General features: G+C 43.5%; 1 protein-coding gene and 1 long non-coding RNA gene across 2 annotated transcripts in view; one reads left to right on the top strand and one right to left on the bottom strand.

Moving 5' to 3' along the window:
- Positions 1 to 14,271, top strand: part of LOC130161997 (uncharacterized) — a 78,304-nt gene extending 64,033 nt beyond the window's left edge. Inside the window, exons 2-3 of the long non-coding RNA XR_008826213.1 lie at positions 12,329 to 12,391; positions 12,471 to 14,271. This is a non-coding gene — a long non-coding RNA (uncharacterized LOC130161997). The remainder of the gene's footprint in view (positions 1 to 12,328; positions 12,392 to 12,470) is intronic.
- The window catches only part of shisa9a (shisa family member 9a), a 48,736-nt gene that overhangs the window by 10,242 nt on the left and 20,048 nt on the right, over positions 1 to 18,446 (bottom strand). Inside the window, exon 3 of the mRNA XM_056365409.1 lies at positions 6,542 to 6,739. Within this exon, the coding sequence (XP_056221384.1) occupies positions 6,542 to 6,739 (198 nt within the window). The remainder of the gene's footprint in view (positions 1 to 6,541; positions 6,740 to 18,446) is intronic.

Genomic DNA, 18,446 nt, shown 5'->3' with positions numbered 1-18,446 from the left:
TGCTGCTGCCAGTGTTTTTCTTCTGTCTTTGTTAGGGTCTGTCTGTTTTGGATGTGGTCTAATTATTCTCACATCTATTCGGTCGGGTCCAAAAGACCTCCAACGTGTCACAGTGTTTGTATATGTTTGTGTATGGTTCCACTTGCCACGTATCTAGTTGCGTAGGTTCACCGACACCCTCCCTCAAGAGATGAATACTTATGTGTGGCTTTGTAACTCTGCGAGTTTATGAGAGACATGCGCAGCGTAGTGTCGTTGAGCTCGGCGCTCTGCACAAACGTCGTGAATTCATATCAAAGTGTCCCCCCACATGAACGTGTTAGCTTTGTGACTGTTTGAAATGCAACCTCAAAGTGTAACGACTGGATGTGACGCATATCCATCAGACCGGAGAGTCGCAGAAAAGCACGCACGTACAAAGTCTCACCCTACAGACACCAGCATGTATCCGGCTACATAAATGCAGACTGAATCAACACACAGACGTTTCAGGCTCACTGGTTGAAGCGTCTTCTCAGATCTTCTGTAAACTTGTGTGTGTGTTTGCGGGTGTGTGTCTTCAGCCTCGGAGCAATCAGCTTTAATGCCTCACATTCATCCCTCCCTCTGTCAGTTATTGTCACCGAGCTACAGTCTCTCTTATTGCTGCATAATGTGACCCCCTTTTTTTTTCCCCCCGTCGGATTCACATTCAAAGTCAAGTCATTACTTTTTAGCCCTTGTTGCCTCCACGTCGTCAAAGATAAAGTTAACACACTCAGTGAGTTTGCTTTGCCACTGTAGCTATAAATCTCGTTTATCGCTCCGTGAACGGGGGTTGCAGGGATAGCGGAGAGTGAGGCGGGCGGGGGGGGCTGCGGGTGGAGGGGAGAGGGCAGTGCCTCACCCGCCGAGTTGCCGCTAGACCGCCCCTGGGGATCAAACTTGCTCAGGCGACAGGTGAATCAATCCGGCGGCAGTCAGCTCAACGGTGCACACATCCAGCGGCGTACGTGAGTGGAAATGGAAAACACCGCTGTTACGCAGTATGGGCTCTGCATGCCTCTGCCTGAGAAAGGCCAGCACCCCACAGAGACTAACACACATCATGCATCACCAAAGAAAATCAAGCACTGCTTCTGTGAAGTCCCTCAGCACCAACAACACAAAAGACTTTATTAGGGTTAAACCAGTGTGTCAATCTGCTTCTTATTAGACCATCAGCTCGTCTTCTGCTCAGGTGATGGACGACTAATTAGCTCCCTCTCCTCTTGAAAACCTCCAATGAATTTCTTTTTACATTTTACAATATCTTTCTGCAAAATCCGATTGAATTTATTCCTTATATTTTTTTTTTTGTATTTACTATCAGTGGGTGGATCTCCCCGTCATAGTGCTGCCACCCCAGCAAACAACATCCATTAGTCTGAGCTTCACTGGAGTTTTATTGTCTCATGATAAAGTAAATTCTGCCTGTGAGGCTTTTCCAAAAAATGTAAAGTCTTTACAACTGAATGGTTGTATTCCAAGAAAATAGTTATTCAATGTTGGCACAGGATGTGAGATTTAATCTGAACCTGCTCCTGTGTAGAGGATCAGCTGCTACCTCCACTGTGGAAACACAGCGATGTCAGGCAAAGTGGTTGAACTACTGGAAATAGTAGCAAATAAAATTAGAGCCACAGGTGTAAACTGCTTGTTATTAAACACTTAGGAATGTGACATTTCAGCCGCCCTCGAAAGGAAGGCTCTGGGAATGACAATGTTGGTCTCTCGGGTTGATGCACCATTTTGGTCCACTCTGAAATATCAACTATTAGGTTGACTGACATGAAATTTTCAACAAGACATTTGTGAGACCCAAAGGATGGATTCTACCGGCTTTGAGGACGCCACCGTGAGGTTGACATTTTTTGCTTTTTAGTAAAAACCTAGCGTGGCTGTCGACCCTCAGACGCCAGGAAGATGCAAAAAGAAGAAAGAAAACTGCAATTCATTCCCCAATTACTGCGGATCAGCTTTTCAGACCATCTGTGGAAAACTAATTTATTAACAGGCAGATAGGAACATGCAGTTCGTCTCTTTAGGGTTTATGGCGGTTGTCAGATGTAGCAGAGCAGATTGTATTAGACGTGGGCCATAATTGGTCATTTGTACTTGTAGGAGAATGCGTCCTCCTCTGGGTTGAGATACACACATCTGCATCCAGGGACATGTATTAGTTGGTTTTCGCCTTGGTTTCAGTTTGAATTCGATAAAGTGACCTTATATAGATGCACAGGGGGGAGACGGTGGAGGTGGCTATTGATTGACAGAAGTGCGGCTTTATCAGCTGGACGGTAGACCGTCGGGGCCGGCGGCGGAGGCAATTAAAGAGAAAGGAAAAAAGGCAGTTGGGACAATGGTGTTGATCGTAGACGCGGTTCTATATTCCATGGGGTCAACAGGCGGTGAAAACCCCGGAGTGTGTCGCAGACGAGAAGAAAAGAAAAGAAAAGTCCATTTATGCAGCTCAAGATTAACAGAGCTCACATAAAGGTGACTTCAAAACCACCGCTGGCATTTTGGTTTTGTTTGCTGTCATTTACCCCCCCCCCTCCTCCCCCTCCTCTTTCTTCACACCCACAAACATTTCTCAGAGCTTGTGAGTGACGCTCCCATCAGTGGACTCACAGTAATGGTTGCCTCATGGAATCCCAGGCTGCTGCGCTCTATATCTGTGGACAGGTTTCCAATCATTTCATAGGTGCCTCTTTGAATACCACTTGTGGAATGGAAATCTGTCAGTCAAGTGGGGGGGTGGGGGTCGATGGGGGGTGGCTGCCTCCCTTCAATTACAGAAGTGGAATCAGATATGAGCCGCTATAAGGGAGGATTGAGATTAGCAGCCCAGTGATTCTTTAAGGAGCGATACGGAGCAGGTGAAGACGAGTCGGGGTGTGTGTGTGGGGGGTGGGGGGGTGGGGGGGGCAAAAGAAGGGGAAAGGTGATGGGAAATGCAGAGGAGAGAGAGAGAGAGGAGAGGGCAGGAGGCAGATGATAAAGGCGACAATATGAAAGACGGAAGAAGAGAAGATGGGAAGTTGGGAGAGGTGGGAGGGAGCAATAGAAAAGGTGAGAGGAAATGAAGGAGACAGAGAAGTGGAGAGGGAGGGACTGGAGGAGGGAAATGATGAGGGACTGAGAAACGAGCCGAGACATTAAAGGTTAGAGGAGCAAATGGAGGGGGGGGTCCAGGAGAGGTGGTGAAGGGAGGACGAGGGCCATTTTAGATATAAAGAAGCAGACATGAAGAAGTGGCTTCACAGGGAGCTGAAGAGGAGGAAGGGAAGAATATTGACAGACGTGTGCTAAAAGGGTTGAATAGGTTTTCTACATTGCTGCCTGGATTCAATTCAGTCTTTTTCAAACCCAAATATTCACATTTGCCCCCATTGTAATTGAAGCATACTCGTAGTTTTGCACTTTTTATCACATTAACTTGAAATTGTGTACACTTAAGATTACTTCCAACCGTTTGCAACCGTCATTCTGCTGCGTTTTAGACTGATTTCATGCTCTCCAGCCAGACGCTCTTTCAGAACATGTCAGTGCAGAATAATAATCAGTCACAGGGAACATTTTTTATCAGATAGTTATTCAGGAGTGAGAAAAACTGTCTTTTGTTCATGCGAACAATAAAACATTGGCATTTGAATTTTAAACAGCTCACACTCACAGATTTAGCTTGTTGTTATCGAGGGCTCACAGTTCGATGGTGAGACCATGTCGTTGCCACCATATAGAACTAGTTTAATACAGTGATCAGGGAATTATTAAGGGCGTCATGGAATTCATTACCAAGTTTCTTGATGTTAGAAAATAGTAAAATATGTTTAAAAAAAATTCTATTTAGTTTTCTTTTCTCAGTTATCAATGAAATAATCAAATAGAGGTATTGTATGTTTTAGCTTTTAGAGTTGGAGTTGTGCGTCATAGGGGGTTGTGTTGTGTATTGCGAGTCTTATTGAGCGAGTATGATATGGATGTGTATTGACGCGTCTGCCGGCATTGTCGTATTGTTTATAAATGAATGAGGACCCCAGGAGGAGTAGCCACTGTCACAATACAGCGGCTTTCCGGGGATCTAAAAGAAAAAGAAAACGAAATGCCGATGTCATGATTCCCTTCAGGATCGATTCTCAATTCTCAAAACTCTTGATTCCAAAAGTGTGAAGAAGGGGGGGGCAGTAGTTTCAGGCTCTTAACTCCAGTATCAGTTCGCTGAAGTGCAGTGTGAAACATAACTGCCAGTTATTTAGCTTGATGAAGGTCGTCAAACAGAAAACAGGAGAGAAAGGGAATTATTTTTCCCATTATATTCCGACCATAGTTGACTGGAAGTTTTGTAAAAGTTTTCTGTACGTATAATATGTTTCCTGATTTGGATTATATATATATAATCATTTTTAAAGCATGAAAACAAAGCATCAAAATATAAGTCATCTTTGAATACTGATCGTGTATAGAGTACATTTTCAATTTGTAGTAGTTAAAAAATTTGAGTAATTTAGCTCGAATTTCCTTTTTTCATCATCATCAACCAGTAAGAGATTTTCCCATATTTCCCAAAATGCCACACTGAGTCCCAAGAGCTTGTGCTGCTTCCATCTGTTGGTGTTATGTGCGGTGAGATGAAAGGAAAGCAGCAGCCCGACATCAGAGAGTTTGTAGTTTTTCCAGTTGAGAACCAGTGCGGTTGCATCACTTACTCAAATTGCAGCGTGTCTCTTGGCCGCACCGCCACTCTGATCTGTCCAATCTCCTCTCCGGTGAACAAATTGGCATCTCTGCCTCTCCTATCAGTGATTCCTCCTCTCTTTTGCCGAATACGGCTCGGAAATGTTTTGTGCTGGGAAATAATCCCTTTTTTCTCCAGCCTTCATGAGTCTGAGACCAAGAACATCCTCTGTTGGCATTTCAGGTAACTGGACAATTTTCTGCAATCAGTCACAGTTGTAGCTCTGCTCAAAATACTGGCCAGTTCTCAGGGAGTTCTAAAAATACACCAGCAAACAACAAAGAGTCCCGGGTCCAGGGTGACTGTGTTAATCGACGTCTTCGTTGATGTTCTTTTGTTGGGTGGCTTTCCTTTTTAAGGTTAAAAGCTGATGTGTCCACTGTCACTTATTATTCATCTGTGTGTCTGTTTTCAATTTTGCTGGCAGTTACACTGCTACCATGATTGCACAACATCCTCTCGCTTCCCGGGGCACTAAGCAGCATAAATAAAGCGCAATCTATTACTGTAACATGCCCACCGGTGAGTTAGGGGCCGGTTACAGAGGACGATCACACCTATATTTGTCGGCTGAATCATATATTTTACTTTTCTGCTGTTGGGCAAGCAGACTTTTCATAGACGAGATCCGTCTGATTATTATTCTAATAAAGGGCACAAATGCAGACTAATGGCATCTCGTGGCTGTATTTGTAGTTAATATGTGGTGTGAGTGGGCTGCGTTCTGAGTCAAGTGAGGGCGCCGCACCTTTCCAGCATAAACAAGCCACCAAGACGCACACGCTGAAAAATTCACCAGTCAATCTCAAATTAATTCAGGTTATGAAATAGTGATGCCGCTGCCAATAGCATACGGGCATGGTGAGGCGAATTCAAATCAGCTGCACTGGCAAATGACCTCATTGAATTCGGTGGCATGCATTAAGCTGTCAAACAGCTTGATAAGCAGGCTGTTTCTGTTTTACACTGGCTCCAGTTCGCTTAATCAATAACACCTGTCAAATCAGCCCACGGGACTGCTGTAGACTGCTTACATGCATCATTCCTGGAGACCTCTGGGGAAAAAAATCATCTGCTGCCCTCTGTGTGTTTGGATGGCAAAACGTTTAGGGACCGTACGTAAATTATTAGGGAGGGGCGGTGGTGTGAGGAAAAAGAGGGAGGGTTATGTATTTTTAATTTCTGCTGAAGGGAGGGAGGGGATGATCGTTAGTTTTTTCTTCCCCCAGATGAATAATTTAGTTCATCTGTTTCATGAGAGATGTACTCAAAAAAAAAAAGCTTTTTGTGTGACATGGACAAGAAATTCATAATTAAAGTGACTATAATAGAACAGTAGATGTGGAACTTTATAGTTAGTTATAGTTATGGATGGGGCTTAATGCCAATAAAAAAAAGTTAAATATGAGGTTCAGCCCCCCCCCAATAATGTTTGATACACTCCCTTAGAAAACTATTTAAAAAATAAAAGGCAAGTAATGAATAAATCACAACCCCCGTTCTCCATTTCTCAAGATCAAGAAGTTCTCACTGCCGACTCTGGATACATCCGATCGTGACTCCGCTAACAAGAAAAGGGGGGAAGCCCCGAGACTCGCTGTGACGACGATGCACCCTCTCCGCACGCCGCTGTAGTCACAGCCAGCGGCAACAGCTCGTAAAAAAATCAGTTGCACAACATCAAGTACGCTGCCGCTCTCAAACTGTAAAAAGTGTTTTCTGTTATTCCTCGTGTGAAACTTTAAAGATGATAAGATAATAAGAAGCTTGACAGATACTCACCCACAGCCTTCAGGGAGGCGTACTTGTTGAGATCCTTGTTTTGCTGCTGCTGTTGTTGCTGCTGCTGCTGATGCTGCTGCTGCTGCTGTTGATGATGCTGCTGTTCGTAGACGTGAGCCAGCTGACTGAGCGCAGGGTAAGGGTGCTGCTGGCCCATGTTCGGGCCCGGTCCCACATTGTTGTTGATCTGGCCGCCTTCTGTGGACAAGGACATGCGACAGGACGAGGTTACAAATCAGGTTGAGTGTCGACGGTAATACCTCTCGTTCACACTTTCCAGCACCCACTCACATAACCACCTGTGTTTAATACTGTATTATTATCTGCTGCGGTAGAATCCGTCCACACGCATGAACACGTGAACATTTATTCATTGCCATCAGCGAATGAACTCTTGCCATCTTTCTACAGCTGCAGCCTATTGTACGCCATGCTGCCTAATACACACTTGGACAGGATCCAGTGTGTATACAGTATGTACACTGATTAGCTGCATCTGCTGAGTATTACATGAGATTTTACCAGTACATTCACCGTGCATGCCAGTACATTAGTGTCATCATTAGAGCTGAAATTCTCTTGTCCCTGAATACAAATATTATGAATATTACTGAGCTCATTTTTTATGTTTTTTTTATGTACATTTGACTTATCAACCTAAATATGGAAGTAAATGGTGTCAGTCGTCACTATCCGAGGTGCTTTATAGACATATCCTACATATCCTCTAAACTGTGTCTGTAGTGAGAGCTCAGTCGAAAAATCTTATTACCAGGATTTTTCACCATAAAGGAAGTTTGAAGTTTAAAAGCCCAACTGTGTCTTTGTCACTCGACAAGAGCTTCGGCCATTGTTGAGTTTACAAGATGACGTTATAATACAGCTACAGTGAGTCACTAATGGAAAGTGATGAGACGGGGCCAGGGCTAGCTGGTTAGCGTGCTAACTTCAGCAGAAGAAAAGACGCGATGGAGACAAGAGTTAACGTTGAGGTTGCTTTCCACCTCTGGATCACAGCTGTTGCTGAGTAAAGGAATTAAGTTTGATGCTGACTGGTAACTAAATAGCTGTCATGGTAAAACTTACAAATAGCTCCTTTTTAAAACTTCAACTTCGAGGTAGAAAAAACTAAATGCCAAACAAGCAGAATTTGATCCTTTGTTTTTCAGCATATCCTCTTAACAGTAGTTCTATGGGACTTTTATAGTGCTGACCTGAGGTTATTACTGCTGCAGCAGCACGACAGAATAATCAGTCACATTCAGCCTCTTCAGCCTGCTGCTGTTTTGGGGACAATTGTTCTTGGACATAGTTTTCAGTTTCAGTTTCAGCATGAAAAGTAATTGGGGGGAAATGTTTACTACAGTTTACTACACTACTGTCAATTTTCTTATCATTTATTTTTCGCTAACTGTTCAGACTGCTTCCTTGTTTTGATGCACTCATGATGTGCATATGTATTTCAATATCAAGTTATAATATATTTAAGGTGCATATTCAACTAGTTAAAATACCTTTTTTTTTAAATGTAGTTAACCACTGAAAGTACAAACTATTTCGGGCCTCAAAAGGAAAGAAATGTTTTTTTCTATTGACCTGTGATGACCTGTGAAGAAGTAGGCATATTTCTTTCTCTTGTCTTATACTTATATGTTCTAATTTTGTATCAGATGTAAATTGTCAATTTGATCATTTTATTACAGCTAATTAATTTACATTAAGTTACATAGAGTGTGCAAAACAGTTTCCCCAACACTGGCCCTGAGTAGGAATCACTGATACAGTTGAGTGAGATACATCTTTACACTTTTACTCTATTAGTATGTGAATTTGCCTTTTGGGGCTTTAAATGGATTAAAGTCTCTTTTTTTTATTATAGGAGGAAGTAACACGTATGAATCTGTGCTCCAAAATCATTGCAGCACCAACAGCCAGAAATCTATTGGCTTTAAATTGCTGTCTCTGAACTGAGTCATTAGTAAAACTTGTTTTTGATTTTGATTTACAGCAATAGTGCAGTCGGCTTTATGTTCTGATTGTGATTAGCAGGTAATCATCAGTCGTCCACACCCCAGCGCATTTCAAAAGTAGCCTTCTCAGCCACGGTCATAATTGATTAGTGAATGGATCAGCTGTCCTCCACACACCAGACGGCAGGATAACACGTCTGCGAATGTAGAGATGGAAATGAAGGGCGGCGCCAGCAGCTCCACAGCGATGCGCGAGAGCGGCGGGGAACTGCTCTCTAGCAGAACTGCACAGTCCGACTTTTACAGCTCGGCCTCGTCCTTAAGATATGTGTGGGAATTCAGAGGACGCTCTCTCCAGCATTGTTCTCTCGCCGCACTGGACCCCGACAGATAATTGCAAATTCCTGTTACTGAAGGCAAAGGTATCCTTGCTAAGTTAATACATTCTGCTAAAAGCCCGAGTACTGCCACTTGATAATTTGAAAAAGTAAAGTAAAATTTACGAGAGAGGGGAAAAGGTTAAGAGTGAAATAGGGAGGAGGATGAAGACGCATAAACAATGACCGGTGGAGAAATACAGGAAGTATGTGAAGCACAGAGACAAAATCATGAACACGGAAAGCAAAAGAAAAGAAGACAGACGCACAATAAAAGATGGACAATCTCAACACAGTCCTATAAATACAAACTCTCCCTCTCCTCCTCCTCCTTTGTCCTCTTAAACAGTAGGTGCTCAAACAGATGGCCTTTTGTTGCTCCGCAGCAAACAGAAGAGGAAGTTGTGTGACCGCAGCCCGACAATATTGATTTCCTCCACCATTTTCTCCCTGTTTTCATCTCAGCGGTGCGTTGTTGAGCCGCGAGGTGCGCTCAAAGGCCGTAAACCTCCACAGCTCAACTGTCAAGGCAAAGCAAGTTGTGTTGTTACTAATTAATCACTTAGTCCTGGCACTGACTCAAACCACACACACACACACACACACACTGACTGACAAGGTAGACAGGGAGTAGAGACAATTAAAAAGAGCATCAGAGTGAGAAGGCCGTGTAGAAGAAAGAATAAGAGACAAGATTCCCCGATGTGATGAAATGTCCCATGGTGCTCGGTGAAAAGTGAAAGACAAAGACATGTGATGTAAGTTCATATGGACAACTGGAGAAAAAAATGGAAATTGGATGACTGGAAAACGCAATCTTGAAAATGTTTTTTTTTTTTTTTTTCCCGACCATTTTATTGGATTTGAATGCCACTCGAACAGTGTCTCTCTTGATGCACTACTTGGGTAAACACTTTGTGATGTACTGACTCACTGACGGCTACATGAATTTAAGTAAATTGAAACTGAGGCCGAGTGAGTGAGGGGGGGGGGGGCGTCGGGCGTACGCTGTGGAGGGTAGAGAGGAGAAAAGACAATCATGGGTAGAAGGAATAAGGAGGAAATGGAGCTGAAGGCATTGACCCATTATGACGCCGAAACCCCGTCTCTCTCGTGAGTTTAATAGAATTTCTCAAAAGAAAAACATTCAGTCTAGTGACGACGAAAGCCAGTCCACTGCTTTATCTTTCATACGCCAAACTGTGGTCTTGAGCACAAGCAGCGAGTCCGTGAACAGTCACCCCATCCCCACGATTTACAGATGAAGAGGAAACTACCTCACATCTGTATTTTATAATATAATAATTATCACTGTATGCAAACGATCCTTATGCTGTTAATGAATAAACCCACTGGTGAGACAGAGTTCAGTCGTCAGACGCCGCAGACACGACGCATTAAACCGGGCACATCTGCTCCACCAAGTTGGATGGCTGTTGGCTGTGACAAGCTGGCAAATCAAATCACTGTCTCACTGAGCCACAAATAAACATCTGGTTACAACCACGGCGCATTTGGTCTTAAGCAATAGTGTGACATTTGGGGAATTACACTTATTCCCTGCGTGACGGAGGGTCAGATGAGGAGACGCAGGCCACTTTCATGTCTGCACTGTAAACATGAGGCTACAGCGAGAAGAGACAGTTAGCTTAACTTAGCTTAGCTTAGCGTAGCATAAAGACAGGAGATGGGGAAACGGCTAGCATGGCTCTGTTCAAAGGTAACAGCATTCATCCACCGGTACCTCTAAAGCTCTTGTTTGTTTAATCCATACCTTTGTAGAGATCCAGTGTTTGAGAGACATAAGTGTGATGATGATGATGATGATGATGATGATGATGATGATGATGACGCTGCTAATTGTCTCTTGAGAAGCATTTTTCTGGTCAGTTCACATCCATTGCTTCTAAGATCCAAGACAAGATTTAAAACAGTGTAATGCTTCTCTCCTTGAATCACAGTAACAGTCCCCTGTAGCCGTCTCCGGTATTGACTCTGGAAAACAGTCTGCAATCTTTTCTCCTCGCTCCTGTTTGCTTACAAAGTACTATGATATTTAAGCTTCATAAACATGCTCAGCAGCTTGACAAGCGTGACGAGAATTTGAGCCAAAATATGGATAATCGCCCACCTTGCCTCATACAGTCTTGAGAGGTTGAATAAAGAAAAATCCAATTATTATACTACTTCAATCCTCTTGTTCTACTCTCCTACTTTAATCTGATCTCAGTCAAAACCCTCTCCTCACTACGTTTTTATCAAAGTGAAAAAGATCTCACACACACACACACACACACACACACACACACACACACACACACACACACACACACTCCGCGGCTCAGGGTCAAAACAAACATGGCACTCTGGATGACATCATCACCGTATGAACCCATTCGTCAGGACGACGGACAGCTGTCACCAGGATGCCCTGTCTGGAGGACGGGGGGGGGCATTGCCGCTATGGCAACAGTGTGGCACCCGTCTGAACCAAAACAAACTGATCCTCTAACGTCACGTCTGAGAAAAGAAAGGAAAATAAATTGGATACTAAATCAATAATTTAAAAGAAAAAAATCCGATGAGTTAAAAAATTAAATTAGGAAAGAAACAGAAGGAATCTGACATAAAAATTGCTCAGTAGAGCTCAACAGAAACCTCCACCGAAGTCTAATCACCTCAGTTCTTTAGTGCTGTCACAGCCAAGCAGTCCTGGATAGCTGACAGCTGCATAAAGTGCTGGGTGAAAGGTCATGAGGTCATCAAAATCAATAGATCTCTACACATTGTACTTATATCAATGTGAAAATTGATGGAGTGAAATTTCATGTTGCCAAATGTGTTTTAAAAACCTGGTGGACAGTCTGGCGGACAGTGTGTGTGTTTGTGACAAACAAATGAACAGACAGAGGCTGGTTACATAATCTGCAGTTCTTACAGTACAGTAACTACAACCAGCACCTTGTGTAGGAGATATTATCAGCCTTTAAAAAACATGTTTGAATGATTCAATCTCACGATCAATAACAAGCTCACGTCTGTAATGATGGTACGCTGGCTGTTAGCTTTTACTAGCTGGTTATTTTAAACCAGCCACTGTTACTATTGCTTCATTCTTGCATAGCTAAACGGAAATTCAACTTCAAAGACTAGTTATAGTAGAAAGAGTCAGAAATCATATAACACAACAGTGAACTTGCTCGTAGCCAATGAGGGGTTATCATATCTGTGCATTTTTAGCTGCATTGGAAAGGTGGGAAAAACAAAGCCTCGATTGTAAAGCCCACTGATTCATTTCAACAAAACTGCCACGCTAATTCAGAAGTGTTAGGGTTATATTTAGTGCTGGCTGAGTGCGAGTCATTTTCAATTAATGCCATGTCAGAAAACACACACAGGAAACTGACGTGAAAGAAATGTTTTGTATTGTATTTTCCCAGCGAGGTGTGGGATCCACAGTCCTCAGTGATGATCTAATCCGTCCAGTTCCACAGTTTCCATCGGTGGGTGTTTTCCATCTCACAGTCAGTTGAATAGGTGCCAAACGATTTCTAAAGGTCACTTATTATGATTTTTCCTCAGACCTCCGTGGGCTTGACAAGATGGACGTCTGGCTGTGCGAGATTACTGCTGACCAATATGAAAGATTTATCACTTCCTGTGTACCATTTATTTTATTTTTTATTTTCCAAATAAACCACTCACAACGCCGGCTGTCTGCAGAAGTATGTTGTAAAAGTGGCAGTAAATTGGCTTAAGAGTGAATCATCGCTGTGTTACATCAGTCACTGACAGGAGGAAACTGGGCATTTATTTACATGAAGCATTCGAAGAGGACTGCTTAAGGGTTTGTCGAGGTGGAAGAATTGCATTTGGTCTGTATGCCACCGTTTGAACCTTATTTTCAACATTTACATGAACTGGCGCTGCGGGGCAAAGGTGCAGGGGGACGTCAGGATTACAGTGTCAGTGCGGATGATGAGCTTATGACCACCAGGTAACAGACAGTGCAGTCAGCGATGCACAAACATGAGTGTGCACAACATAAGACTGCAGAGGCAAAGCCGTGCAGCACCAAAACACTGAGTGATTTCAAAGTCGCACCGTGTCGTCGTCGTCTCCCCCCCCCCCGTGAGAAGCCAGTCATCCAGCGTGGAGCCAAGAGGCAATCCTCCCGGGGCGGAACCATATCTGTGCTTTTCTCATGTCCCAGACAAGAATATATTTTCTTCTGCTACACACCGAAGGGGGGGGGGGTAGAGGTAGACAACACATTCAACTCTGTCCCTTGATGTGTACAGTGTATAGTTGTGTGTGTGCAAGAGAAAATGAAGAAGAAAAAACAAAGAGAGACGGAGACATCAAGAGAGAGCCAGAGCACATGTATGTAGGAGTGCTTCTATCTCATGCTTGGCCCGGCTCCATTGCTACTGGCTGTACAGTGTAATTTCACTGCTTGTTTGATTCGGCGCTGAAAATTGTAAGCAGCTGACTCATCTATTATTCCCTCTTTCTCCTCACTCTGCAAATGGATAAACCCTCTTCTTTTCCTTCAGCTGCAAAACTGCCTCTCTGTCATTACCCAACCCTCTCCATCTCTCTCTTCCTCTCTCTTGTCATGGCAACAGTATTCTCTCGTGTAGTATTTGCTCTGCAGCACACGGCGAGTTCGCATTGTCCCGCAGTCACCCGCGCCCACATATCAACAGGCAGGCCGGCTGTACTGTACTGAAAAAGTCATTGTTATGCAACCTATGTTATGTTGCCTGCTGCTCTGTCGGTCTGTCTGTTCATCGCTCTCCACTTATTCTTCACGTGTCTGCTTGCCTCCTCTGAGCTTGTTCTAGGTCACATCCTAACAGCTTTGTCAGGCATTGTCAAAAAAAAAAAAGCATGCATGTTTTATAGAAAGACTTGTTCTAGTTTGGTGAAAAAGCAAATTTATGAGTCATCTTTTGGTATAACCGAGCAAGGCATTTTGACATTGAATAGATTGTTGACACAGAAGTCTGCGATGAAAACCTGTGTGAATAGAGCCTGAAAACCAGAGATGTGACATGCGCAGTCGTCCAAAGCTGCTGCATGTTCTGTGAAAATTGGAGCAAGAGTAAATAAATATCTACATGATATAAGTTCAGAACAGTTACATGAAAGCTATGACTAGAAAAAGCATTTTTTCTAAAGTCTCCTGTATTTATTGTGAAGCTGTAAAGAGCTGTATATGACAGTGTACACACGTACTTGTGTGTCAGTAGGAGTGTGTGGGGTCCTCTGTTTTTCTGCATATGCATATTTAGTCACACTGAAAAATGGTAAGCAGGTTATGTGTGAGCCTGTGTGAGGCGGGAGTCGAGAGCCTCCTCTTTATTTTGTGCCCCTGTCTGTTTACACTACATAAGAAGCGTCACTTCTGTCTTGACCTCATCCCTTCGGTCGATATCACTCTCCTGCAGCATGGAGGACAGCGAGGATACGCATAGTCCACATAGTGAGGAGAGGCCTCATTGACCACGGCCAGGAGCCGAGTGTAAAATCCCCTCTGTGTGAAGGGCTGTGAGGCGGTTGAGTTCATGTGGAGGCTTGAGCGAGGACGGCGTGTTTGGGCCTTGAAGTGAACGGGTCAGATGTATGTGATTGGTGGGCACGGGGAAGAAAATTCATATGCTTGTGATATATAATTGAGAAAGTTTGCGAGCAAGAGTTACTGCAGAGACAGAGAGCGAAACAAGAACAGATGTCCGAGGCTCCACGGGTCTTGCTACCTGCTGGCGCTGTCAGCAATGGGTGGGAAGTTTGAAGTGAAAGGGCCAAAAACCTCACAGATAGAAACTATTTGATACCGAAGCTTACACTTTGAAAGAGGGCCAGCTTTATGAGAGTCAAGCAAACAACTCACAGCTTTTAGAGGTGCTTCAAAAGTCACAGAGTAGCGTTTAGATCAGCGATTCCCAACCAGGGCTACTCGTATCCCAGCGGCTGCGGAGACCAGGCGATGTGTGGAAAGACTGAGGAGCAGTTCAAGTAATTAGGAAAAAATAGAAGCAAGTCTAAACAGTTAGCTTGAAATCATGTGGTTGAAATAGCTATTAATGATGAATAAAGGTTGAAATAATTAGCTAAAAATAATGCATCAATAGTTAGCTAAAAGACATGAATAAACAGTTTTGGATAAATGGTGAAACTGCTAAAAGTGAAAAGTTAAAATAGATAAGCAGTTGAAATGGTTAGCTAAAAGGCATTGATAAATTGTTGAAATGATTAAAGGTAATGACTAAACGGTTAAAATGCCCAGCTACTGCCACTAGTAGTGTGAATGCAAACTTAAGTAAACCAGCGACAGTTCAGTTGCCTAAAAAATATTGTGGCAAAATCCACTTTTATGTAGTTAATAGTGGTAAATAACCACTGGTTTGGAAACACATTTAGAATATGACGGGTGGTGTCATTGAAAGGTCACCTGAGTTCATCAGGACTGTTCAGTAACACAATAAGTTTCAGAGCTACAAAGTGAGAATCCAGGCATGTGCAATATGATAAAGGATTTTATTATTTTAAAGCCATGTCACTGGCACCAGCATCCGTTTCTTTGCCCAGAAACGGCGCCTTAAGGACTTGTGTGCATGGCCATGAATAAACTATCTTATGTGGCTTAGCCGTAAGGCTGCTGTACGGCATTCAGCACACAACACTGTCTGTCTGCTCCAAAGCAATGTGTCACATCCTCCGTCTTATATATGGCCTTGTTTTCCAAACATTGTTCATCTCATTATCATCACCATATGCTGCTTGCTTTGTCTTCGCTCATTAGCGCATCAGTACACTCCCATTTAGGAAGAGATAGTGAGAGAGAGCTCGGAGGGGGGGCACGATGGAGAGAGTGTCGTGAAATGCTCGAGAGATACAGAGAAATGTGTGCAGCCAACTCTGTTACGAAAGCGATCACATATCTCTGAGTAATTCTCGTGAGGGCTGACCATTAAACAGATAGGAGCGCGATGCAGGGAAACCGTATTATTGAAAAGTCTGTCATGGGAAATGGCGGTGGGAAACGATAGCGGAGAGAATAGCTTATCTACCCTTAATTGTTCCTCCCTGAGCCTTTTGAAAGCACAATGACTTCCGCTGCACCCTTTTATGATTACAGCCTTCCGTCATACCTTCCTCATTTTGAAGAGCTATCGATTTCTATTGTCCCCCCCCCCCTCCATCTCCTATTCACAGTGGAGCATTCGCAGCAGGATTCAACAACTGTCTCCTTCTTGCATTGTCTTGTCACAGGACAATGCATTGACTCCAGTCTCACGGGACATTGTTAAAGCAAGTCGCTGAATCAATAGTAGTATACGACTCTGATATCTATAAAGACAAATATCTCGGGCCGAGGGAGTTGTGTTTTAAAGATTAGCTCAAAACAGTTCTGACGATGACCATCGCTGTTCCTTTCAACATTAATTTCCCTGAACACTGCGTCTAAAGCAAACCTGTACACAAGGACAGTTTTCTTAGATTTTTTTTTTTAATCTGCATCCAATCCTCAACCGAGACAGATGGGAGCGCCCATTTGTAACGGCACCGCACCTGACTTCACACTCATATTTAGACGGAAAAGAATCTACCTTGTGGCGTCTGCACCGCACGAGTGGATGGAAGCAACTCACACGTGAAGGGCATTAGAGCAAAATGAAATGCAAAATAACACCTCGGGATAACGAGACCTGTTTATCAGATGCTTAAAACTGAAAGTCCCCCCTGCACCGCCGAGCGCCGACAGATGTGTGGGAGAGCGCCAGGTGGAAAAACAGAATGTGCAAAAAAAGAAATCGATAAAGTACTGTCTAATAACGGCAAATTTCTTAATTCTTATTTCTCACTGTGGAGAGTGGCAGTGGTAACAGGACCAGTGCTGAGGCGCTATTGTAACTCCAATTGCTAAAATTACCACTGAAAAGGAAAATGCTCAGAATATAATGAGGATTCAGGGAATAATTGATCTGACTTTAATTTCCTACCAGTTGCCAGATACCTCAACTCGTCTTGGGATCATTTTTATGTAAGCTAACCTGAGGCTGCGGTGCTAAAAACTCGATTGACTGAATGACATTTGACAAATAAACTGTGGCGCCTTTTTTATACCCGTTCGAGACGGGAGCGTCGCACCTTTAGATCACCTATATAAAAGGTAGAAAGGAAGAGCAGTCATACATGAGTACATGTTTATGGATACACTCATCTGATACGCCGAGAATGCTGGCGTGTGTCGACGGAGGTGAGGTACCAGGAGAGAAAAACATTGGATTGGTGCATCCTGGCCAAATTTAAAAACTAAATTTCTTTCTTTTGTATTTCAAAATACCAGTTATTGGGGTTTTTCTGTCACACGATTGTTGTGTCATAAGTGCCTCGGGCAGTCATCTCCGGTGGCTACAGACTGGGTGTTCCTCCCTGTGACAGGGCTCATCAGTCACCGGGCGAGAGAGAGAGAGAGAGAGAGAGAGAGAGAGAGAGAGGTAGACAGTGAAAACATAGAAATAAATACCTGCTCCACTAAAGCACATGATTGACAAAGAGGAGCCCCTATTCATCACGGTGATGGAGCACCACTCAAGGAAAGAGAGCATCGGCAATAATATCTGGGCCCATTGTTTTGCTCAACGATCTTCTGTCTCTCTCACAGAAAAATGTTCCATTTTTAACTCATAGCCTGATTGTTTATGAATTTTTGGCAGAAAAAGAGGCCAGTTTTTAAAGTTGGTGTCCTTCATGTTTGTCTCCTTCTAACTTTTTCTTTTTTTCTCCCTGTGAGAGTCTTTTTTTTTTTGTTTGTTTTTTTTCCTCCCAAGAGCTCATGAGTGTTTCTGAGCTTCCTGACTGGCAGGATGCTACCACTGCAGTGCCACCTTGACTTACTGGGCCATGCTGCCCCCCCCCCCCCCCCCCCCCCCCCCACTCTTCCAGAGTTATGAGTCAGCAGTGGGACTGCCGCTCCATCAACTGAGGGCAACACGCTGCTAGAGGCAAAGAGAGACAGACAGAGACAGACAGATAGGGAGGGAGGCAGTGGGAGACGGTGATGATAATGATTTCTGTCTCTGCGGGGGGGCTGACACCTCTGACAACATGTCAGCAGCGCCGACCCAGATACCACAGTGGAGAGACGGGCAGGACACTGCTTTTCCAATGGTTGCTCATGTCAGGTAGTTTCCAGTATTCATCGTGATGAAAAGGGAAAACATACGTGATTTAAACTGAAGGGATACAATATTAAGCTTGAATTAACTAATTAGCAAAAGTCCAATATACACTGGGATTCTGAATTGGAGCAGAATTAAAGGCACTGCATTGATTTTACACGTTTCGGTTTCCTTGTCATGGGGAGTAATACTCAGACTCTGAACACAGTTGTATAATGTCGTCTGTGGCTCTGGTTTGAAAGAAATAACCCCGATGACGTCATCGAGGTTATTTCTTTTCATCTTGGCTTTAGACTCAGAAATTTCAACTGAAAGCCTGCGTTGGTCAAGCTGGAGGTCAGTTGGTCAGTATTTTTTTTTTTTATTT

Source organism: Seriola aureovittata, chromosome 21 (assembly GCF_021018895.1).
Source record: "Seriola aureovittata isolate HTS-2021-v1 ecotype China chromosome 21, ASM2101889v1, whole genome shotgun sequence".
Lineage (NCBI taxonomy): Eukaryota > Metazoa > Chordata > Actinopteri > Carangiformes > Carangidae > Seriola > Seriola aureovittata.
Note: the sequence above shows the minus strand (reverse complement) of the source record. Positions and strands in the feature narration are given on the sequence as shown.